General features: G+C 35.0%; 1 protein-coding gene and 1 long non-coding RNA gene across 3 annotated transcripts; one reads left to right on the forward strand and one right to left on the reverse strand.

The window, feature by feature from the left end:
- Positions 1-7,672: 7,672 nt before the first annotated feature.
- Positions 7,673-14,375, forward strand: LOC115448118 (pyruvate dehydrogenase E1 component subunit beta, mitochondrial). Its single transcript, XM_030175434.2, is given in 9 exon segments — positions 7,673-7,888; positions 7,890-8,045; positions 10,460-10,613; positions 11,279-11,465; positions 11,850-11,972; positions 12,370-12,471; positions 12,703-12,822; positions 13,253-13,433; positions 14,023-14,375. Coding segments are annotated over 9 exon segments (1,095 nt in total). The 5' UTR covers positions 7,673-7,838; the 3' UTR covers positions 14,045-14,375.
- A 1,767-nt stretch (positions 14,376-16,142) lies between these two features.
- On the reverse strand, positions 16,143-26,536 carry LOC119190033. 2 transcript variants are annotated; one of them, XR_005112731.1, is made up of 4 exons: positions 26,497-26,536; positions 19,579-19,646; positions 16,554-16,689; positions 16,143-16,253 (listed from the first exon to the last, which is right to left on the reverse strand). It is a non-coding gene; the product is annotated as an uncharacterized LOC119190033 (long non-coding RNA). The 2 variants fall into 2 exon arrangements; XR_005112732.1 differs by lacking the exons at positions 19,579-19,646; positions 26,497-26,536 and adding an exon at positions 16,925-19,145.
- Between the last annotated feature and the right edge of the window lie 169 nt (positions 26,537-26,705).

The following is a 26,705-nucleotide window of genomic DNA, read 5'->3' on the forward strand; positions in this document are numbered from 1 at the left end:
CTAGATTCCGCCCTCACAGAGACTGATGACTGACGATGGCGAAAGGTAACATTTATCGATAGCGAACCCGATACAGCATACATATATCTAGGTACATACATACATGTGGTCTGAAAATCGTTCTGATGATAATGAGATTCTATAAAAATCTACATAAAGAGACGCCAGAAAGAATGAATCTCCAGTGACAAAAATTCAAAATTTCAAACACCTTTATATGCGCTGTCAAACAAAATTATTGTTACGTTGCTAACTAAAAAACTTCTGTTTAGAAACATCTTTGAAGCAGACAAAGCCGCGAATATATCTAGTATTCCATAAACTAAGTTCCTTCACTCGAAATTTTTGTACTGCCGGACCTCGGATCCCAGGCTTAGTGAAACAATACGACGACAGCTCCGAATTTAAACGCCTTCGTAGATTGAAACACGTTTTTATTTACTTACCCAAGTGGTCCTTGGGATTCATGAAGCTTTTTATATGTTTGGATGCGTTTTTGGTAGATTATTTCGGATGCCGGCGGGGTAACGTGGCGCTTTAACCTCTGTAGAATATTAACTGAGATATGTTTTATACGACTAACAACATGTGCTATTCTTGCAGTAATATATTAGGTATTGTCTCTATCAGAAACTGGAATTGGCCAATCTGGCTCTTCTGAAATCTCAATTTCATTTTTGGTAAGAGGTAAAGGAGGCAGCATTTCTTCACTTCTTCACTATAAGGGTTTCGACATTGCAGGAACGTCAAGATACTGAATGTTGTGCAGAAACTGTAAGATATTTATACCAGCCCTAATTTATGAATCATACATTAAATTCAGGTCTTGAACCTATTTTATTTATGGCTTAATTTTATTTTAATAGTATATCAAAATAATTTAATCGTATTAATAGTATTTACTAGATTTAAAATGAGAAGATTTCCAATAGGCAGAAATTGTGTAGCTGCTCGCGAAACAGCTTCTGAATGTTCATACTACAATTTCTCTTCCACTTTTATTTTTGACGTCATCCGTTAATCAATAATTAACTTTAGACAATGAACTTAAGGCCTCGACACATACAGCTTCTATGTTTCAGTAGCTTTAAAAAAACACACATCACGCCTTCACCTCCGAAGGGTCAAGCAAAATTATAACTAGAACAACTAATTTCGCCATATGTGGTTTATCTCATGGTGTGATACAACACGAGCCTAACATCACATCGGGAACAATTTTCGGATCCCAGACTGATTTTAGGCCGGAATATCTAATACTGACCGCTCCGGAATTTGAACCCGGGACCCTAAAGCAATACTTCGTATAACACACGTAATACAACTACCTCACCGAGGTAGCCTTTTTAAAAGCGTAGTATATAAACTAATTAAATCTTCTTCATAGATTTACTGTAGGACTCACTGTTGAACCAATGTATAACGACTGCACAAATCAGTTATACTCATTATAACTCGCCAAAATTAAAATGACGGTCATAAATACGAAAAACAGTATCCATGTGTTCTACCCATCAAGGGCTTTTAGCTTAATTAGTGATACATCATTAAGACAGATTGTTACTATAAATCATACTTTCCTGTAGTCTAACCCGAGCCAAGCCGATGACCTATCGAATGTTTACCACGTCCTGGACAAACAATGTAAGTGCTTATTAAGGTTATAATGCTTGCGATCCAACTCAAAGTGTTTGGCACTTGATTTTCTTAGAACAAAAGGAGGTATCCTTGAGAGTAGGGGTAGGGCCCTCAGTAAGGTAAGTTATTTCCGTCTCAAAGGCAAGTACCAGTCAGGAAAATACGCGTGTACTTAGGTGCTTCTATAGTGCTATTGTGTACCATTCATTACTTAACATTTGATCACATAATGCACTCATATAATACAACTACCTAGGTCAGTTAAAGAATAAGACTATATTACATTGTACAAACTTTCGCCTGCGTCTCTGCTTGCATGAAAAAGGTTTTCGGTGATCAATATTTTCCCAGGAAAAAATGCCTATAGCACTGAGGAGTAATTTAGCTGCTTTTTAGTAAAAAAATCTAAATCCATTTAGTATTTCCTGAGATAAGTGCATTCAAACTCTTCAGGTTTATATTGGTGTAGATACAGTCACGTTAAATTATATAACTGTCATATAGAATAAAAATAGAAAAAAATGCGTAGAGTTACGTTAAATCAGAATTCATAGTACACGTACTTGATTGAGTCGCCGGCACCTGTGAACGAACTCTGCTCATAAACTTCAAGACGTGGGGTGTAAATATGCGTAATGAGTATTGTAACGCGGGCGGCGTGTAGGGCTGCCACCTGATCGATAGTATAGCACAAAGACAAAAAATCCAGCCCCTACTCCACTTCTGATTGGAAGTGATTATGGTTGCTTGTATTTACTTTTACAGCGGGAAATTGCGTGGCTCGTGTTTAACGAACGAAAATGGATAAAGTATATCATGGCGAATTTTTTCGGCACTCATTTTCCAAACTATGTAAAAAATAGTATACACAGACAGCATATTAAAAGTCGTTGGCTATAGGCATTATGAGAAGTGCTAAGTAAATTCTAGCATGTTCAAAATATATCGTAGTTTAATACGAAAAAACGCCCATTCTAACTATTCTACTCTATTAAACTTGTTAAGAGAACTCTACAGATATTTTATTAACTTGAATACCGAAAATCAGTGCTGACGAAGTATCACAAGTGCCAACCCTAGCATGGGGTCGTTGGCCGGCTGTTGAGTTACGACCCTCCAGCCATCCTGATGACGTTTGTACAGGAGATACACATCGGATAACTTCGCTCACTTTCAATACTTCGGTTATTTAAAATTTGTATTAAAAACTTTCGCCTTTATACTAAGAAAAGATAAGACAAGGAGAGATGCTATTGAAATTGGGGTTACAATTGGACGTAGGTGCATAGACTGGTTGACCTTCGTGATTACAATTTATATTAGCAGAGAGAGTGACACTGAATCTGATGGTAACTACAGTGTAGTTCAAATAAAAGTCGATCATAGGCTCTACAGTTACTAGAATTATGCTGCCCTACCTTACTAGATATATACCAGCTGATCACAAATTAGATTTGGGTGAATGATTTACAATTATAAGGTTCACATGCATTCTTTAGCCGTTGCCCAGTCAGGTTGATACTTTGTTATACAAAGAAATTTACTACGTACCCAAAATTCCTCTAGCCCTTTTTGCTTGTACAACGAAGCTTCGTTTTGAATCGTTATAACTAAACCAGGTTTCTCATATATACGAACTATCAATGATCACTTCTCTTTTTCTTACAATACCTTTATATTTTAAGGTAACCATGTACAGCTCTCGGCCTCATCCATCAGTAAAACACTTCCTAGCACAGCGAGATCCATCACTACACTTCATGCAGCATTTTATCACCCATAAACTTATTTTTATTAACAACAACGAGGGATTTGACGGATCCTACCATCGCGAATTCGATTAAATACACCTAATACATTGTCCTAGACTGAAAAAGTGTCTACAGCACTATGTTATTCTTCTTCATTACCTTCCTTCGTCATTACCATGACGTTCGAAATCACTACGGCTTGAGGCTTCGTAATCTTCAGATGTAATAACAAATTAAATGGTGTTAAGGCTTGTAAATTAGAAAAAAATGTAGTTTATTCTAAATTGAGATCTAATTCAAACCCGATTAATCATAATTAAAAGTTAACAATTAATAATATCTGCCTCGCGCAGTTTTTTGAAAAGCGACTTTTATATTTTAAATATTTCTTCATTTTTCGAAAGAATTCGCAAATCGCCCACTTCGGTCTTTATTTTAAATTGTCTGAGGTCTTGAAAATTCTATAATATAATACCAATACATTATTAAGATATTTGAGTGTGATCTCTTGGGTTAGTTAACTTAAACTATATTATAACTAGAGATTATATATAGCTTTAGTTTGTAAAGAAACTTTATAATAATTCTCTTTGGGAGAGATCGTAGTGACTTCTAAAATAAGGTTTCTATATTTACCGATTTTTATCGAAGAAGTATTCGTAATGTTATTACTGATTGATAAGATATATTTTGAAGATAAGGTTATTTTTGTGGAGAATTTTGGTTTTTAAATAATTAATTATTTTTCTGATTATTTGTATTTGTTTTTCATTTATTACAGGGTATAAAAGGGGACTTAATGCCGAAGACATTTTCGACTAGTCGACATAAAAGGGTTATAAATTTGATGACAATAGATCTCATAGAGAGCTAGTATATAAATAGCAAACTGCATAGTATCTATATTTAAATAAATATAAACATTTAAATTACATTTGCTGCTCGATTACCACTCAGTAGCATCCAATTAAAGTGCAAATATTTTTAGGCAGTCAATTAAGTAGATCACGTCCCAAGTGCTAAACTAATCAGTGAACTGTGATCACATGGCCTAGAACGACTTTTGATTCATGCACATTTTACGGTCATAGTCTGAACTTCGGTTTATTTAAATAAAACTATTTTTAAGGATTTTATCGCGATTTTTTATATTATAATTTTTGGCTGTCGTTTCGAAAACTTTGCAGCTTTTTTCTATAGGCTGACAGCATGACTATGTTAAATATTGTTTGTGAACTGCAGATATCGCTTTGATAAAATATTTATATTTGTTACTCGACTACCTCAAAAGGATGTTAGGATTTCAATCTGAGTCTGTTTTCTTTCACTATACACGTGAGAAAGAACGAAAAAAAAAACATATCGCAACCATTCACATAATAAACAATAAAAGACCTCACTAAGACATTTCACAACATTCCTAAACCTAACTTTGCTCGTAACGCTTCTCCTCAGGGAACATCGACCGCGCCGAGCCGCTAATCGAAATATCTACCACAATTACATCCAACAAACGTACCCGAGTGACACCCGCCGATTTTACTCCACATCGCGGGAACGCATCGTTATTAAAAAAGTTTTAAAGCGCATTGAACTGTAACAGATTGAACAGAGCATAGACCTTTGTTGTAAGTTTTAGCTTAAAATACAATAGGTTTGGTCTCCGAGACGAAGACGCTGAGAGGATAATTCGTCTGTTTCGACATCCAAAGAGGTTTGTAGGGGAACCAGTAATGAACCCTGGAGTCGTGCTTAAAATGCTACAACTGGAATGGCTTCGGCGTGTTCGGTTCGCGGTTCCGGAGTCATTCTAAATGCTAATGGAGACCATCATGAGGTTTTACCCCGTCTACCCTGCATATGCATTACGGGGATCCAAAAGGATTGTCCACATGAAAAGAATAGGTATCTTTGCTCTAGCACGTGGCTGTACCCGCATGTTTTGTTTTGAAATAATGGGCCCCCTCAACATCACTGTTTAGGTATAAAAAACAACTGGATCCTAATTCTGCACTTGGTATATATGAACCAACTTTAATCCAACTCAATTATACTTGTAACACATATCAATCATCTTCATAAACACATATGATGGGAAGAGTTGGAATTCAACGCCCAGATGGACTGCACAGAGACCATGTCTCAAGATAGCCTAGTCGGTATTTTTATATGGAAAAAGTGCACGGTGGGGCTTTATTCCGACAAAGGACTACAGACAAGCTGAGCCATAAGCAATATCGAGTCTCTACTAAATCTGTCTGATCGAAAGAAGTAACGGAAATCATAAGTGCGCCGACTACGTGGGTACTCTGAGGCTCCAGCACCCCTGAAAGCCAATTAGTGAGTTCAGACCACGCATTAAGTGAAAGATAATAAGAGATTTTATTCTTATTTTCTGTATTATCTATTTACTTATCTTGCCTGCTTTTATAAAATGCACCTCTTTCTTTTTGCCTTTCACACAAAAATGCCATTATTTTTGCCAATATTTTTCCAGCACCCAATTTGCAATAGCCGGCGCCTAGTAAAAAAAAATACTTTGATATGATTTTATTTAAATGCTATACGAGTATTATTTATATTGTACGCAGGTTTATACTATAAAAAGACATTATTCGTATTAATTTTTTATCAACTTCCTATACCTTTTTAAAGCTCGTAGTCATTAAAATTTCTGCCATCGTGGATTTTGCTGTTAAAAGTTGCAACAGCGAATGTACGGGGCAATCCGGCCCCCTAACCTAAAAACACTTTCCCGCCATTTTACAAACCCGTGCCTAAACCAACGGCGACTAATCATACAGCCGGAATCTTGGTCACGTCATTAATGATTCCCAAGGGACTTGAATACCTGCCCGCCTCGTAAATAAACTAATAAAGCTCGAGGGTCCGGGTTTCCAAAAACCGGCAGTCATTAAATCTTTACAGTTTATACCTTGACCCAGTTTCGATGCAGACTCGTGGGTCATTTAATGACATGTAATATTGGGTGTAACATTATCGTTGATATATGATTATGTTTATTTAGATTTTTGTGTATTGAACATTGCTTTGTTAGGATTTAAAGCGTTAATTTCAGAACTGGACATCGAAATACAATACTTACCTAAAATTGTCTTATAGAAAAACGGTATGAAAGAAATAGTTTTCCTCCATTTTGTGCAAATTGCTATTAACGATAGTTAATATAGAAGAGTCAAGATACAATCGTTATCCTAATTCTTCAATGACATCTAATGTTGTATGCTCTCCCTTTTTAATAAGGAATTAATTCTAACACAATCTTCTCAATCTTTGTCACCTTAGCTTAATTGCAGTTTTCATAGGACTGAGCACCTGGAAATCCTAGGTTTGAATACCAGTCGGACAACACTTTGTGTAGGTTTATCTTAAACCATAAATACTCGGGAATGTGTGAGTGGATTCCGCAATAGATAATATACTTACTAATATAGGGAAGCTAAAAATAAGCAAATATTGAGTACTTAGAATCGAAACTCCTAGCGCCATCTAGATAACTACTACGCAACCTCTACGCACGGCAGCAATTTAATTTTAGGTAGGTCCCTAATGGAAAATGAGTTCCTCAATATTCCAAAATAATCTTCGATGCACTAATGGTCTCAGTCGATAGATTTTAATTTATTCCCTTCGTTTTGGGCAAATAATTCATGACTACTTATGTAAACTTCCCCAAAGATATTCCCAAAATACTACGGCAAAAAATCGTACTTCAAGAAAATATACTTGGTCTTCAAATAAATGCTAGCATACAAAATGCATGCATAAAACTGTTAATTGCCACGACAACCTTTTCGTCAAGACCAATGACGTCGCTTCGCCCCGTTAAGGATGTCTCCCATAAAATTCCGGATGTTCAGCTATAAAACCAATAATAAAACGAATCCCCAAAATCACGCCACGCTTAAGTAACATACACCAGTCAACTGCCTGTTAATTCAGATCTTTTTTAAAAAGTTATTCATTTATTTCCTATAAAAGGACAAATATTGCACTGTAAAACCTAAAAATACATCAATAAATAAAAATCGAAACGCCAATAAAGCAACTTTATGTTCTCACAATAAACAGCTTCAAAATTATATTGTCGCAATGAACATATTACTTAGTAATTTTTCTTATTTTATGAAGGTAAAATAATTACAAAAATAAAAGGAAAAATTAATCCTTCAGTTTTATGTTTTTTTTTATCTGTGCTCTGCTGCAAAATTCTGACACACATTGACATTAATATGACAGTGACACGTCTGACATTTGATTGTTACTAACTTCACTTCACTAGTTACGACCTCCATTCATCCTTCGTCGCGTATCATTTGCGATTTTAACACCATTTTCAAGCAGTGTAACAGGGAAAAGCACAAGTAAACCTTATTAAAAGGTTAAGAGTGTTCATACTTTTAGTTTATAAGTGTGTTCGAACTGAAAATGGCGTTGAAATCGTCGCCGGTCGTATTCGGTCTCCTGGCACGGCTCTCGCCGTAGTTTCTCAACATCTAAGGCTTTGGCGTCGAAGCCTGTGACCGTGCGTGATGCCTTGAACCAAGCCATCGACGAGGAGATGGAAAAAGACGAGAGGGTGTTCGTCATGGGTGAGGAAGTAGCTCAGTACGATGGTGCTTACAAAGTAACCAGGTTAGTTTTAGGCTGTATAATCTTTTTGCCTTGCATTTAAGCGTGCCGTTAATTAAAACCTAATTGATTCGAATTTGATTGGCATGAAGTGTGGTCAAGAATAAAAAGAAGACCTTTTCATGATTTTATCTTAGAAAAATGCTCTGAATGTTACATAACATCGAAGTTTATGCAGCTTGTTCTCAAGTTCAGTGTTATCTAAGTGCAGTGAAAGCGTTATCGCGCCAGCCTTCACTGTCGATACTTGAAAACATGTTGACAACTTCTACATTTCCTATTTATACTTAGGAAAATATTAATTAGTAATACTTATGATATTTGAGTAGGAATGTAATGTTCCCTTTTAAGGGGGGAAGAAAATAACAGATTTTTAATTTATGTACTTTAATAACTATCGGATGTTTTAAATTAAAGCTTAGTAATAGGGAGATTACTAATATTCTGGGTATTAAAATAGCCTTTAATTTTAAAATTATATTTGTTACATCCCCTATACATGGAATTATTGTCAAGTGGTTCAATTATTGCACAACACATTTGACCATGATGTACAATATGGACAATGGCCATTGCAGCATTCCTGTACACTTTGTTAATTCCTTATAAAATTATTATAGTTACAATTATTAAATGATTCAATATTAATTTACATTCACATTAGTAAATTACTTCTCCCATATATTCATCAATAATATTACTGAAAAGTAAACTGTAAGGTTCTAAAAATAAAATCTTTGAAAGAACAATTATATGATTGTAGATCTGACTAAAGCCTTAAAGAAGCTAAAAGGTGTTTAGGGATATCATTTTAATTAGTGTGGTATAACTTAAATAATCCACATTATAAAACTTCAGGGTGATTATAATTGTTTGTGAAACTGCATGAACACTCAAACTCCAAAACACATGATGCTATAAAATTTTGATATAATTCGTATGCATATTCAGAACCTATCATAGTTCCCCTATAATAAGGAAAATGTTGGGTAAATCCCAGGAGTAAGAGAACAAACTTCCATACAATACTATTAACATATTGACTGCGGTGCCAAAACACTGAACAACCATTGCACCTGCTATGCACAAGCATTTGACTGCATAGCACAAGGTAGCGAGGCAGTATTAGATAGATTTTGTGAGTCAAACTTATGCATTTTCTATTACAAGTCTGATATTGACCATTACATATTTTAGAAAAGAAAAACTTTTCATAATTGTTCTACCCATTCCCTTAACAGCTGGGATGCTCAGACCTGTTGCATGTCTATGACCATAGTGAATTTGGGTTGAAAAAGTCAATATACACATACTTAAAATGTGTATGCCATATAAATTCTAAAACACGAAATCATTGAAAACCGATGAAAAAGCCATTGAAATTTGGTAGTAGGGGTATTTACCCCTTTGTCAAGAAACCAAAAAGAGAAGAAATTCGTGCATCTCACTTCAGCTGGCATTACGATGTGTGCTAAAGAAAGAGATGGAGCGTTATCCACACTCCACGCTCACTCCTGCACATAACAATATTTGAAATTTGGAATTACTGCCTCATTTCTTATTTAATTTTAATGATGTTTTGACAGAAGGATTTCTTTTTTGTACTAATTGCTGTTAGCATAAAATCAATCAGTCAAATACCAAATTGAATTGTCTTTATGATGAAATAATCAATATATCTATCCCCTATTTTTATCCCTAATTTTGATTATAGATACATATTTTTAATGCTAAAATTTCAAATATTTTTCATTCTGAATAATATGTTTGTGGAAGGTTTGTTTTATGAAATCTTTAAATGACAATCTCATGCCATTAATTCCATCTGTGTCATGATTCCATGTCTAAATAAAATGCAAATAGTTGTCCAAGATAAAAAAATTAAGGCCTAATTGTTATCAAAATGATGAACAAATAATGAGAAAAACTAGGACTACTGCATTATTTAATTGTGTAAAGAAGGTTTAATTTAATAAAAAAATATATAGTCTTCATTGCCATCATAAAACTAGTAAAAGTGGATGGATGGATGGATTTGAACACCAATTTCTATATAAAGTATACTGACATGGAATATGAAATTCTTCCTTATGGAAGTAAGAGTGTGTGTAGCTTCGAATCTTAGATGCATAGTCATAGCTAGAGGGAGAGGGTGGGAAGCCTCAGCCTAGAAAAAGCCTTTCGCTTACATAGGCCTAGCATGGTGTAGGCCTTTTTATGGATTCGGGGGGGCTTTTTTTGCTGTAACGCCAACTACCCTTCTAGAGCAATCTACTAACTCATATTTAATTAATAAAGGTAACACAAACTCCAATTTCTAGATATTATACATTTCTATCAAGCCACATACTTTAAAATAAAGCAGTCTTGCCACTTTTCTGTAAAATATTGCTAAACAAAAAAATGTCTATCTCCAGGGGCCTATGGAAGAAATACGGTGACAAAAGGGTGATCGACACCCCAATCACAGAAGCCGGCTTTGCCGGTATCGCTGTAGGCGCCGCGTTCGCAGGTCTGAAGCCGATCTGCGAGTTCATGACCTTCAATTTCTCCATGCAGGCTATTGACCACGTGAGTTGATCTATTCTCAAAGTAAACTGTCAACCCAAAATATCAGTTTCAATAGAAAAAATAATATGACTAACAAATTAGTTTCACTTGTAAAAATTAAATTTATTTTCATTTGTGAGAATCTATCAAGACACTGCTTTGTCTATTTATATTGTGTTCTAATTTGATATAATAAAATATGTGATATTGCAGTACAGCATGCGGTTCTTTATAAAGTTATTAAAATACATTTACACATTAAATTCGGTACAAAATATGATACAGTAGTTGTGAGTATTACATGGCTTTAATAAACAAATACTTTCTTCAGTTTTTATGTCAAGAACAAAGTAATAGATAAAAATACAGAATTTTTAATATTTTCATGATAGATAAAGTATTTATGAGGTTTTATGTGATTTTGTTAGAAAAGATAAATTTCTATAAGATTTGTATTGGAGTCATACAAGCCTGTAAGATAGTGAACCTATCTAAAGCTAGCGCTACACTTGAGATTATGCATGATATACAAAAATAAACAATATAGTACATAAGCTTAGGTTTTGAGGACAAATATAATAATGATTATTAAATATGTGTAACTTCTTTTTCACTATCTGACATTATATTATGTACGTAGTGAAAGAAAAATAATTCAAGCCAAAACCTAAACAATAAAATTCCAGGTAATAAACTCAGCAGCGAAGACATACTACATGTCTGCTGGTACTGTGCCCGTGCCCATAGTGTTCCGCGGGCCCAACGGTGCTGCGGCAGGCGTAGCGGCGCAGCATTCCCAGTGCTTCGGCGCCTGGTACAGCCACTGCCCCGGACTCAAAGTCCTCATGCCTTACTCATCAGAGGATGCTAAAGGTATACGCGAACCTCGCAACTAGTGTACGAGAACATCTGCAATGCGACTGATCTAAGTTGACTCAGTACTGTGCGACTTTGTTGTGATTGATATGCATTTTCTAGCCATTTAAAAGCTGTTAGATGCACTGAATATTCATGTTAATCCTAAACTAAGATACAGATCTTACGCAGTGGGGAATTAGTGGCTTAAGTATCAGGAAAACCAATTTTGCCTTTTTAAATATGACATTTAAAGGAACAAAGAGGGTAATAAAATGGTAGAGAAAAATTAAGAAAGGATTTTATAAAAACATGGCTATAAGGTTGAAATATTATAGAATCAGTAGTCAATGACGATTAGATAATTAGTGAACAATGTAAAGCCTACTTTTAACATTGCAGGTCTCCTCAAGGCCGCCATCAGAGACCCCGACCCAGTGGTAGTGTTGGAAGACGAGATTCTGTACGGTATACCATTCCCAATGTCTGACGAGGCGCAGTCTTCAGACTTCGTACTACCTATTGGTGAGTAAAAAAAATATGATTATATTATGGTAAATAATAGCATGAGTTATACTTAGGTTATACATAGGCTGATCCCGGAACGCGAGACAATTATGTGGGCCATTATGTCCGGTTTTAAACACCTTGTATATGGTAATTATCTGAGTGGATACAAAATATGTTATACAACCAGTCAGAAAAAAAATGTTAAAAGTTTACTTAATTTACACAATTTAATGTCATTTATGTTTATGAAAATAGTACTATTGATAAAGAGGATGAAACGACGAATTTTGTAACCGGACGAGCAAACCCGCAGAAAACAGCTGTATTAAAACAACAAAACCAACTATTAAAACAAGCTGTGCAAATGAAATAATAATTTCAGAGAGACTATTTGATGTTTTAATGTGTTCAGGTAAAGCTAAGATCGAGCGTCCGGGACAACACATCACGCTGGTGTGCGCCGGCAGGGGAACGGACACCGCGCTGCAGGCCGCCAACGAGCTCGCCGGACAGGGTAAATATATTATAGCTACTATATACTGTATGTGTAAATCAAACTAAATCAATACAACAAGGAATACCCAATTTTACCCTGTCAAAACACATGTTTCCCCTGACATATAAAAAAAAAATGTCTTTTTGAGTTTGCATTATTTTTATTAATCAACGTTATATCAAAATGCTTATTAAATAGCCAAATACAAATATACTTATATAATTTGATAAATAATATGCATGTTTGCAGGTATTGAGTGTGAAGTGATAAACCTGCGTTCCATTAGGCCACTGGACTTCCAGACGATAGCGCAGTCCATCGCCAAGACCCACCACCTTGTCACCGTCGAACAAGGCTGGCCTCAGTCGGGTGAGCATTTTGTAATGAAAAGCGCAAATTAGCTCGCAGGAAGTTTGATGGATGGAAGTATTTCATAGTTTGGGTTTTTATTGTGATTTATAACTGAACAAAATCATTTTTTTTTTTATAGTAGGGTTGAATCATGTTTTTGTGATTATTTGCAATTATATTTATTTATTTGGGATTGATGAGAATTTGTGTTCAATATAGTGGTAGATTTGCCTGTAACATTGTTGGTAGAAAAATAATAAATTAATTAAATCGTGGATACTACTAGCACCTCTGTTTGCCTATTAAACTCGGTGCTAGCTTTGTATTGAGGTGTGGAGAATGGACCCCATTTAAAAAAAATAAAAATCAATCTATTGACTTATTATTTAATTACACATAAATGCACAAGGAGGTGGCTTGGCTAATACGGTGTGTGTTGGTGTTGCAGGTATCGGCGCGGAGATCTGCGCGCGCGTGATGGAGTCGCCGTCGTTCTTCGAGCTGGACGCGCCGGCGTGGCGCGTGACGGGCGCCGACGTGCCCATGCCCTACGCGCGCGCGCTCGAGGCGCTCGCCCTGCCGCGCGCTAACGACGTCGTCGCCGCCGTCTCCGCCGTGCTCGGCAACAAGTAACGCACTCACCACTACCCACCGCTACCCAACACTACACTACACAACACTATCCACCGCTACCCAACACTACCCAACACTACACAACACTACACAACACTATCCACCGCTACCCAACACTACACAACACTACACAACACTATCCATCGCTACCCAACACTACACAACACTACCCAACACTACACAACACTACCCAACAGAGCCCCGACCTCGTAACGCTCTTCTACGCGTCTATGACTATTAGAATTGACATACGAAGTATCATTCCACGCTAGTTACACAAAGCTCACAATACGACTGTGGTACGAGTTTACATTTACAAAGAATAAGACCGCTGGTGCGATAACTTTGACGACCAGGAGAAAAACAACGAACTATGCGGTACTTGGTAGATGTCTCCTGTACGTTACGGTCTGAAACTGTTAATTTTATGGTGATAAAGTTACGTTCCAAAATATCTAAAATAATAATACATACATGTGCCGCAAGATGGCGTTTTCTTAAAATAATTCATAAATGTTTTTGATCAATATCCTTTTACTATATAACCTAAATGTTATTTACATAATAATTATTTTATATTTTCAGAATTGATGCAGTGCAGAATTAGTAAATATCGGAATCTCCACAAAATGTGAACGCGAAGAATGCCTTTAAATTAGATAAATTGTAAATATTTATTTATTATTAACATTTCCATCTGATCGCAGTGCACTCTGCTTCATCGCCAAGTGATATAAGTATAGTATACTAAATGCTTCCCAAAGCGTCCTCTCAACTTTCAAAATACTGTAAAACAAATACAAAAATACTACAAATAAAAATAAAAATATTGTTTGTACTTATTATGTAAGAACAATCCGACTCTTCTGTATATGCAAGGAACTGGGGAAGCTATGAAAGATGAAATAAATGTTGGTATAGACAATTTTGTTACTAGAGCTTTGTGTTTTATTTTAACGCCATCTGGGAAATTTTAGTGGTACTAAATTATAAGATCTTAAGTATGATAAAGAATTTTGCTACGGAGTCGCGAGATGGCACTATCATACCAATATACATAATATATTGGCTATCAATGGCCATGCAACAATATTTTTTTAATTAATTAACTTTCGTCATGTATTCTTATACAAAGGGGCTTTACATATTATAATTCTCTTAGGGGCTTTAAACAACTGAACAACAACTTCTGGATAGTAGTAACATTAAATGCGAATAAGCGTAAATATCCGAAGGGGTAAATACCAGGGCTCTCGATTTTAGAATAGGACACATAAGTCTATAGTTTCGTATATAAATACTTGTGTAGAATTATTGGGATTACCTATATGAAATTTCTTCTCCTTGGATCAAATTTTGAGATTTAACCTCCTACGAGTTAAAACTGACTATATTTACCACGAGTTTACAGGACTTTTAAAAAGAAAGAATGGTAGGTATTAAAAACTATCCAGGACACAAAGCATCGACAACTAGCTATACTGTGATACCAGCACGCAGAGCATGCAGTCCTTGTCTAAATTGCTGCGTAATGTCTTATAGATGCCCCAGTGGGTGCAAGTGGTGCAATTGCAATTTGCAAAGATTGGTCCGTACAAATCTTTGCAAATTGCACTTACCACGGTACGAAGCCCTTAATCGTAACTTTATTTCGAGTTTAAAAAAAATATATATATATCCAGACCTCGGGTTCGACACCCGGCTCATAAAAATCATAGCTTATTCAATAATATGAATTAAAAAATAAGTTTATATTTAACTTTCATTTAATATATCTATTTTGCGTATTTAAAAGAAAACTAATGAATTATTCAAAGTACCTACTACTAAAATATCTGGTGTTACTGTGATTATTATATCAATTTCTCCAAAAACCTGACCTACCCAGTAGCTAGCGATAAAATCAAACAATAAAGCGAGCACAATGGCAGCGGATGCGTTCGCCGAGCCCGCCAGCCGACGATGACAGCTTGATGGATCGCGCTGGACACAGAGATTTCCCAACGATACGCCGCTCCAGTCGTCTTACACGACAAACTGTAATCTTTGTTTGGACATAGAAGCCTCGACACCACTTTTAAGTAAAAGGAAGCCTAATGAGAGAAGTATGATACCCAAAGACATTAAACAGTGTAGTTAGTTAATGATTACGCCTATATTCCGGTTACTTAAAAGAGCTTTGACAGCTGCAAAACGATCACGTTCCTTGCAAAAATTTCTTTTTGATTCGTCAATATGTAATTAATAATTATACTTCTATAAAAAGACAAAGATAAAAAAACAAGAGTATAAGCACTTTTTAATTACAATATTTATCATTTAAAATTATGAGGACCGTTTTGATTTGGATTGAAGAAGTAATTATTTTAAACACGATGAAAAAACTATTACTACTGCTATTAGAACGGAACGCAAATGATGTGCTGTCCTCGATCTTCAATGAACCGGTTATTAAGGAATAATGGATATTCGATAGATTTAAATTTGACGATGCCGTATTAATGTAATTTGCTCAATGCAAAATTAATTTATTTAACACTTTTAACAAAATACATTACAGACAAAAAATTAATAATCGACATAGATAATTATGTATTATTACACTAGTGATAAAGAATAATATCTCATTAAGAGTGACCACTAATAGAAAATAGTGGGGGGAAAATAATTAAAATCAGTATAATTAGTATTACACAAGTTTCTACAGAAACAATAGCTTCGTCACGTCGCATCGTCTACTTCGTCATCGTCTAGCTTTAGTGCGTAGATCCCGTAGAGGCAATTCCAAAGTTTCTATGTAGGAGTAATCTCTGAAACTAAGAAAAAGAAACAAACACACACCATATCATTAAAGGAGTAGATAGTGGTTCAACTAGGGCACTCACTTTCGCCATATATGACCCGTCTTCTAAGTTCTAAACAGATTTGCAAAATTAGTGAACTACATATACTTTCCTGCCTAGCTGTATTTTATTTTCATTCTTTTGTTCGTGAAAATTATAAGGACAGAAGTCGTGAGCAAAAGCTAGTATTTATAGATGTATAAACCAACTCCTGTATCTCGTGGTAGGGGATAAACTTATTAACATTGTAATTATTAACACAGAGACACTCACGCCTTTTATCCCCGAAGTAGTAGGCAGAAACACAACTGATGCACCCACCTCCCGCCGTGTGTATTCCGTCCTATGATGTGGTAGGATTTGTACCTATCGCCATATCGGACGACGAATTCCGGACTCCGAGGTGTTACTGAGTGGACAAACACAATAAGTAATTATTGGAAAGAAGTTCTGATTCTCGTGTAGGACTGAAGATCAGTGAAACAGTAACGCGAAGATAATAACGAATTGAGTAGACACACCCTACTGTTGAGTACATGAACAGCCATCTTAGCGTGATTATCGTTAATCAGTTGATGCACTAGTTCTAATAATGTTGAATCGTTTTAAATTTATAACACTTTTGTGTATTTTTAATACTCTACCTTCCGCTTTAATATTGCTGAGGATCCTTTATAGTTTCATCGGGGATCTTTGACAAAAGGTTTCTCTATGTAATACATAATGTATCTTAATACAAAGCCGTTGACACGTTGGAGAGGAAAAAATATGCCACCGAAAATGTCAATCTTCAATATTAGTGAATGAAAGTATAATTCCTGCTCACCCCACAATGTGGGTTTCGAGCGGTGATCCATCACGGCGCTGGGACAACGAAAGACAGATTTTTGTGAATAAACCTACGGGTAGTGATGCGTATAGCTATTTCTATCGATAGATAAATACAAATTAAATAAATACATAAAATATACTAAATTTTGATTTTTTGATTTGATGTGCCATACGTCTTTTACAGGTTTTTTTACGTAATTTTGTCTAGATAAAAATCCATTCGTATTGATGAGTCAAAATAAGTTCCAAAAAGAAGCTAAAAACGACAAACAATCTACATAAATGTTTGTTTATTTACCTCAATACCTAAATATAACTTAACGAAGCCATTTCATTTATTACAACTTATGACATATCATTTACTGCAAATTGAATCTACAAAAACTTTAATGGTTGTCTAAATGCTCTTCTTTCAAAGTGCAAGGACTTAGAGCATCATTATTGAAAACGATCATGATTTTATTTACCTACCTACCAGAGGTGTACTGTACTCGACTTCCTTTACACTATTAATTTATTATTTTACTAGCCTGAAGAAAAATGGACTTGCATTACTTACACTTCAAGCATTTAGAAAAAGTTAGATGTTGCAAGTTGCCACTGATATCAGATCAGTTCGCATTGGGAATTAAGTCTTGGGTAAGTTATGGTAGAGTAACCCGCACAAAGTATTGCACGTCTTAAAATTGACTGCAGGAACCTCGAGACCACAGCTTATATACATGCGAATACTCCAAGTAGGTGACTAAATATAACCGAATAAATAAAAAATAGCTAATTGTAAGTTGTAACTTGTTACCATCATACACAGGAATCCTTCTACTTACCAATCTACATAAAAACGCGCTTGAAGTATTTATAAAACCAGAAAGCTTCCAGTACTAAGTATTATGATTTTAATCGTTCATTTTAGAACTCGATCAGTATCGACTATCGATAGTGTGACTACCCTAGTGCTCATGTTGCATGTGCTAATAATAAAAATGGATTTCGTAGCAGCGCGTCTGCGAATTTATCGCGCGCGTCGTATCGCGCCGCGTTGATTCTTCGTGTAATTGATCGGCTGATTCGCACGAAGCTCTTGCTAATTTAATGTCACGGTGACAAGAATCTTGTATAATAACGTTGGAATATAGAAACAGCTTGCTACTATACTCACCTATTATTAGAAAGTAACGTGGATTCAAAAATTCACATATTCCACCTACTTTATTATAAAAAATGTAATGAACGCCTCACGAAGTTTATTTCTATCGTCTCACTCCGAGGCCCAAGTTTCAAAGTTACCATCCAATCCATCAACAAGTTGCGAGTTTCGAAGTGTTCACTGTTCGGTGTTCTAACAACATAAACTGTCAGAAACTTATCTGCAATGTCGACTTTGTGTGCTTACAACTCATTCGTGGAAATATTGTATATTTTGCATTTATTTATTTATTTATTTATTTAGCTCTTAATATACAAATGTATACAGGCGGTCTTAGCCGTAGACATTCTTTACCGGTCAACCTCAGCAAGGTAAAGTATCATGGTAAAGAACTAAGGTGGTAATTCTTTCGCTTCATTCGAAATTAATTACCAGTCTCTAATTTTGAACGCCGCGTAGTGAAAGCCCTGATTTTGAAGAAGAGTGAATTTATATTAACAAAATCTAGTGGCACCGTACGTAGAGGTAAACACGAGGTTCGTGATTCGATTCTTTTTTGGCGTTTGTTTGAATTATTTTTGACGTAATTGAAATTTATTCCCGATATAACAATAGCCTTGTCCAGCATTATTATCACTCTATCACATCTACTGTTTAATTATAATATCAGTCTTGTATTATACACTGTTTCGCTACTAAGCACCGATTTCATAAAATGAATACCTACAAATAAATCGTTCCACAGCAGCACCTGTGGTATTCCACCTTCCTTTTCCTAGCTCTATCGCTAGTCTTTTTAACTATACCCAGTACTCAATAGTCTTAATTTATTTTAGTCCGCACTTTAAGTAATTAACTAGCATAAGGGTGCAATGTTTAGGAATACAATCCAGTTTTTATGCTTGTATATTTTATAATTAGCTTTAATTTTGATTGTAATCTGTTTTGCGGCTTAATTTTATTAAATAAATTAATAAATAAACAAGTCCTCGCTGGTAATGCCTAAATCTAAAGATAACTATTTAAAACTAAACTTATGTCTTTCTTTAATTTCATAATAGCATATACAAACAACTAAATATTGTTATTTGTTTTGTTAATTGTTTTGAAATTAGTAAACGCTGGTATGCGGAAGCAACGGCTGTTAACGCAGGAGTTAATCAATCATAATGTGAACTGATCATGCGTACACTACATTACGCACGTAGGTATCTAAAGTTTAAGGTTACGCAACACAAGGCTACAAAAATATCAACACACTCTCAGAGGATACAACAGGATGAGAAACTATAAAATTAATACTGAAGTGCTTGTCATTACGAAAAATTATGTTCATCAGGTGTCCACTGCTGAAAGTAGTCCTTCTCTCTAGAGATTTCCAGACTGATCTGTAAAAATACCATATTTCAATATAATGTAAATTTATCTACATATTTTTTTTAAATATATTTAATTTAATAACCAAAAGTTTATAATTCCATTTCGCTTTTTGATAGCCAAGCTATCTCCAATATAGCTGAAATGATTTTGATGACTTTTTCAAAAAAGCAAACGATTTTTTTTTTTATCTCGTAAAAGTAATTTTACGTTGACGGTGTGCTGATAAATTTAACAAACAAAAACTTATTATAGAACGAGCTAACGATATAATATAGAACGAGCCACTACGTCAATTTTGTCAACATATCAGCTTTAAAATCAATAAATAGTGTCCACACTAAACCCCAAAATTTACAGCTTAAGGAAGATTAAATCTAAAGTTTAAACCCTCGTTGACTGCGATTCAACAAGGTGATGGGGTCCAGTAATTCAATAGACTCGTGTGGGGTGGATAACCGCCAATTGTACGGATCAGTGGGATTTTAAACTAAAGGGGATGTGATACGTCTAGTTGAGATTTCAAAATGGCGGCCGATCATATTTTTTTAAACGGATCCGTGGCAGGACAATTTCGCGAGGTTTTTGATATAGGACATAAACAAATAAACTAGTTATACTAACAGGAATCCATAATTAAATTTGAAAATATGGGCTGTCCGTTTCTTAATCAAGTAAACACCTTAAATTACAAGTATCATATTTTAAATCTGGTGTCTCAAAAGGCACGCTTTCTTAATCAGTAATGCGATAACTTGTCAGAGTATCATTTACTTTGAAATGTCTATGTTCTGATTTGCCAACTGCTGGCCTACTTATCTACTCATTGACGGGTCTACAAGGCAGCCAAAAGGCCTAGTATTTTTAAAAGTTAATAACAAAACAATGTTTTTTCGCGGCGACAACTAAGCGTGATAAAATATTGTGACAATTATTTTGTTTTTATAATTATGTACCAAATTAGCTATCGTAAGACGTTAAGCTAATCATGAAATATGTTTGAAAACATATTATGTTGCATCGACTTATCATGTGTTAAGAGCTAGTGGAATAAGAAGATATAATACCCATGAGATATTATCAACATTTACTGGTGATAGGTCTTTCATATGTGAGAGTCCGCCTGTGTAGGTACCACCGCAATGTCTATTTCTGCCGCCAAGTAGCAGTGTGTAGTCACTGTTTTATTCCGGTTTAAAGAACATTGTAGCCAGTCTAACTACTGCACATAATGAAACTTAACATCTCATGTCTCAGGATGTCGAGCGCAGTGGCGTACCAAACAATACTTTGTAATTCAAGGTGTTGAATGGTGTTTCTTCTGTTTATGGGCAGTCGTATCGCTTACCATCAGGAGAACGGTAAGCTCGTCTCGTCATTCAAAGCATTAAAAATTAAAATGAAGCAAAAATGTCGTTTGTTTTTTAACTCAATACCTAATCTCGAAATAAATCTATTTTGCGGATTTTATCGCGGTTTTTCTATCATAATTTTCTCCCGACGCGCACGTTTCGAAGACTTTACAGCCTTCGTGGCCTTCGGACTCTTCTGCAGATTCGCGTAATCATAACAAATCATCAATATTTAATAGTTTCTCTGTTATTTATAAGTGATAGAACAATACTGCAAACTGTTTGCATAAATGGACCGACTTGATTAAAGTAACAAGTTCTTTGCTAAAACCATAGACTCATTTTAAAAATTCTGTCCAAATTAAGCTGTCCAAACAAGTAATTAATGTTACTCTTCTAGTAATATATAGACTATTTATTACTAATTATCTAACTAAGGTTACCTAACTTCAATAAAGTTCTGCACGTTTCAAGTAATAGCTATCAGTTATATATGACCTTTAGGTAGGAATGTATTGTAGGGGGCATTTACTATAATTCATATATTATAATGTGTGTGTGTGTGTGTGTGCGCCAAGCTAAGCCCCAATCGGATAGAGATATTTGCTGTTTACACATTTATTTGTGAGAAATTTCTTATTGGTATGGCTGAGAGAAAGTACCATTATTAAAAAACTTATTATACAGAGTGCTCAAGATTGGGAAGGGAAACCGTTTTTAAGGAAGTTTTGGAATTCGATCATATTATGCTAGACAGAAAGGAAGATACCGGTTTTGAACTAAATAATATAAATCTGTAGTAAATATATTTCTTTTTTCGTAGATATTAATAGCACAATTATGAACAGTAGGTACATAATATTAAGTAGAATTAAATAAAAAAATAGAGTCTAAATTTAAATTAATTTCTGTGTTTTCTTAAGACATTTTTTTATTACTATTATTTAAAATAAGGTGCAATTTAAAGTGTGGAATAACTGGTCAGTATACAAGTGATAAGAATGTTCCCTCTTTGTTTAAAAAAAGCTTTAAATAAAACGTTGTCGAAATAATATGCGGCAACATTTACAATAATGAATCCATCACAGTAATTCGAATCATCATGAAATTACCATAAATAATTATCATATTTACTCTAGATATAGTAAATCATATCCGTTTTCGTGTAATTTGCATCTTTGCCTCGACAATTCAATTATATGTTGTTAGAAGTGCAGTAACAATTAACCTATATAGAAACTAGAAATATTTGAAACACGATTTGTGTATTTAACATGCAAAATAAATGCTGTTATATCACCATAATTATGGAAGATTGCTGGGGTGACACTGTTTCCTTGGTTAACTGGATATTTATGCAGTAACACGAACGAGAGACTATCGGTTGAGTTGTAGAGGTATTTAATCAACATTACTTCGATGGAAAAAGCAGAATTAGAGAGCCAAACTTAAACTTCGAAAAGTAATATCGTTGTTAAGAGATGGCCTAAGAAACTTTTATGATAATACTTACTTTAAAAATATTTTATGTCGTTTGAGATATCAAGAAAAGTTGCCCTAAGAATAAAGTCGGCAACAGAAATATTTGTTTTGAATATATCCCAAATTTTTCTATCTATCTTTTTTTTATTTTAATTACGTTGCTGTACCTGTTTGCGCATTTTTTTTATAATTTTTCCTTTATATCATATTTTATATTCCACTGTCAAAATACAATATCGTGCAAATTTTCTCCGAGCCGTACAGTATAGGCCTCGCTAATGGCACGTGACAGGGCCGGTGATGGATCGGGCCCGCGACCCCCCGGACCCCCGCACCCGCCGCTCGTCCGCCGACCCCCCACTGAATTAGACGGTTTTTTTGCGAGATGAGACATTTTCAACGAGTAAATACTAATATACCGAGATCAAATTTATTAGAAAACAATGTCGATAGGGCAGACGATACCCAATTAAGATCAAAGTCAATTATGATACATTTCTATGGTCAATGGCCACACCACTATCCAACTTTAAATTATAAAGTGCTACCAACCACTGCACTGTGTTCACATCGGTTAAATGCAAAACAAAATTCACATCACGCTTTTATTCCCAAAGGGGTAGACAGAGTTGCAACCAGAATACTCAATTTTCGTCATGTGTAGTCCGTTCCATGCAGAAATACCTAATATGATTTTGCCCGACCAGGGATTCGAAACCGGTACCTCAAAGGTGGTCATACTGCACACGCATTATAACTACTCCACGGAGGCAGTTTGTTAAATATTACTTATGTCATAATATATAGTAATTGCATACTATATCCTTATTGGATACCAATAAAAACATAATGAGTGCCGCCACGAATAAACATACACATGGTATCTACGCAAATACTCACCTGAGACCTACAAATATAGGCAGAGGCCTTTGGTCGAACAGCCAGGGGGCAATCAGACCAAAAAGGCTATCGCAAATGTATTTACAAGGTACCAAGTAAACTTCACCTTCAAATTGACATAAAATACGAGCGAAGTTGTTGAAATTTGCGATATAATTTAATTATGTATTTAAGCATATATAATGATAAGCAATATAATAAGGGAACTGTATATATATCACTTTTAATAGAAGTTAATGAATGATATAAATGTCTCCATTCACTCATTTGCATGCCCAGTAAGGGTTGAATATGGCGAGATCTCCCATCAATACATAACATCTGTATAATCTATGTGGCCTGTATTCGCAAATAAAATGATTTGATTTGATTTATATCTAGAGTTCAGTGCCGAAAGAAATCTAATGCTAATAATTTCTTATGTTTATGCAAATGTTAGACAATATGATACTGAGGTACCGGTTTCTAATCCCGGGCAAAATAATATTAGATATTTTTGCATGGAACAGAATACTCAGGACGAAAATTGAGAATTCTGGTTGCAACTCTGTCTACCTCTTTGGAGAAAAAGGCGTGATGTTTATTTAGACAATGTTTTATTTTAAACTATTTTGCGGATATTATCGCGGTATTTTATATTATAATTTTCTCCCTTTCCTTCTTTTAAAGGGGTAGAAATTATAATATTAATCCATTACTAATTCGTATTAATTAATCAATCTCAACTTTGAGTATGGTCTTAAGTAGACATTTAATGTATTGGACTATTTAATAAACAAAGCTTAAGTTGTCATTAGAGCTTGTTCTCAGCTGAGTGGGCGACTGTCAATAAACTAAACTCAGCTCTCAAAATCCATCATATGCTGTGACTTAAGATATCATTTGAGATGTTGATATCTGTTTATAATATAGCGACAACCTTAAGATGCTGACTTGAATTTGACAGCATCTCAGCTGATATTGCACTTAAAAGCGAAACAGTATTGCATCTATTTATACAAGATTATAATTGTTCGTCTGTCTGTCCCGTCTTTTTATGGGACTCCTGCAATTTACATTTGTAATAATATTTCATTTATTTAAATAATGTTCTCTAACTGAACGCAATTTTCCACATGGGATACTCTGTGATGGTTTTGCCGCAACACACATCCTTAAAGATGTTGCAAATGTTTTTTATCAGCAATCGCACGCATCATATCAACCATTACTGGAGTCTCAAACCCGGGCAAATTATTAAAAAAAATCCCTCACAAAATACCCGACTTCGAATGTGAACTCAAGACCTTTCGATCGACAGCACTCATCTGCAAGACCGAAGCGGCCGTTAAGTAGCATAGCGTGAAGTGTTACGCTAGTAACACATTGAACACGATTCTCTTGAAATGACAAGGCCTACTTACGAAATAAATCTGACAATTGTTACCGAGGCCTATGATTAAAATCTATCAAATCGATTTGTTTTTGCTAAGGTTGGTCTGGATTATATATACTTCGTGCATTGAGCTCTGTGCGCCTCATTGCAGGGTCTCAATTTTACCTGTGTGTCCCCCCCGTGGCCATGAAGGCTGCAAAGTCTTCGAAACGTCGGGAGAAAAATAAAATACAAAAAACCGCGATAGAATTCGGAAAATTAGTTTAATTTCAATGTTTACCTATGTGTACTAAGTAAGTATATTGTCATGTAGTGATTCTGCTATGACAATATTAAAATATTATGTTTGTTCTCGAAGTGGACAGGCAGATACACAGGGCACCGAATTCGCGTGAAGCTAATTATACCTGGTCTCATTATAAAAAATAAATAAAAAAGAAAATGCTTTATTCATCACGTAGGGGAACATTGCACTTATGTTTAGTCAAGGTACATAAAAATATTTAATTATTACTTATTACTTTAATATGATAAGAATTGAATCCAGAACTTGACGGTTTAAAAACTTGATGCCACGGAGAAGAATATTGAAATTAATCCAGTTTTCGGATTGACAATTGTGCGTTGACTTTTCGGACTAGCTACAATTCAGCCTGCCCCGTGAGAAAAACGTTGCAATCTTCAAAACGTCGGGAAAAAAATTAAAATATAAAAAACGCGGTAAAATCCAAAAACCAGTTTCAATTCGATGTCTAACAGTGGTGTAAACATAAGAAATCATGAGGGGAATATGTCAAATAATATGACCTCGATTCCAGCGCCAACTTATTAACGGCTATTTTAAATAACCATTATTTTAAATGACTTATAATAATATCAGCCCTGTCTTATATGCTGCCCCACTGTTGGGCACGGGCCTCCTCTAACTACTGAGAGGGATAAGATCGTAGTCTACCACGCTGGCCTAATGCGGATTGATAGACTTCACACACCTTCGAAATTCCTATAGAGAACTTCTGAGGTGTGCAGGTTTCCTCAATTTCCTTCACCATTAAAGCAAGCGATAATTCAAAAAGAATACACACATAATTTTTTTATAAAAGTCAGAGGTGTGTGTCCTTGGGTTTTAAACCTGAGGGCATTCATCTATACAGTCCGTTTTACAACCAACTAAGCTATCGCCGCTTAAATGACTTATTACTTTAATAGGGTAAGTAGATTAAATATCATCATACGAAACGCAATGTCGCCCGACCGTCACCTTGCTATATATCCGCGATCTAACTCAAGGCCGGCTCCAAATACCGACCCGGGAAATGAACTAACATTTCAAAGAATGCTCTTAAAAATTAGATCATCAATCAACACTTTATATTATAGACGTTGATTAATAATGACCTTTCTTGTACAATAGATAGTCGTTATATTTCTATAGAAATTAACAATTGAGGAAATATCTCTCATAATAATTCTATAATACTACAATCCCTGATTAGTGGGAAGTACGTCGCACCCTTATGACAAGAAATAGTCGTCTAAGTATTTATATTTTATCCAAACAATTGTAAAAAATTACCGATACCTCTATCACTTTTAATCCCAAATTATATATACCTTAAGCTGGAAAATAATAAACCCCAATGTGTTGTGTGGAGAAATAGACTATTTTATGTACGATCAGCAACAAAAGTCGATGAACAGATACTAATTTACAAAACACCTGAACATTGAAACGGATCATAAATCACTTACCAAAGAGGAGTACAGATTAAGGTTATCATTTCAATATGGATACCAAAGTAAAGGATTAGCTGAAAAAAATATGAAAAAGAAACTGACGTTTACGCTTTGAATCCTTCAAAGAGAATCTCCTGCCACAATAATTTTGAATTTACATATTTGTTCCTTAAACCGGCCAGTGCTCTATAAAATAGGATATTTAAAATGTAACTAACCTATTC

This window comes from Manduca sexta, chromosome 21 (genome assembly GCF_014839805.1).
Source record: "Manduca sexta isolate Smith_Timp_Sample1 chromosome 21, JHU_Msex_v1.0, whole genome shotgun sequence".
Classification (NCBI taxonomy): Eukaryota; Metazoa; Arthropoda; class Insecta; order Lepidoptera; family Sphingidae; genus Manduca; species Manduca sexta.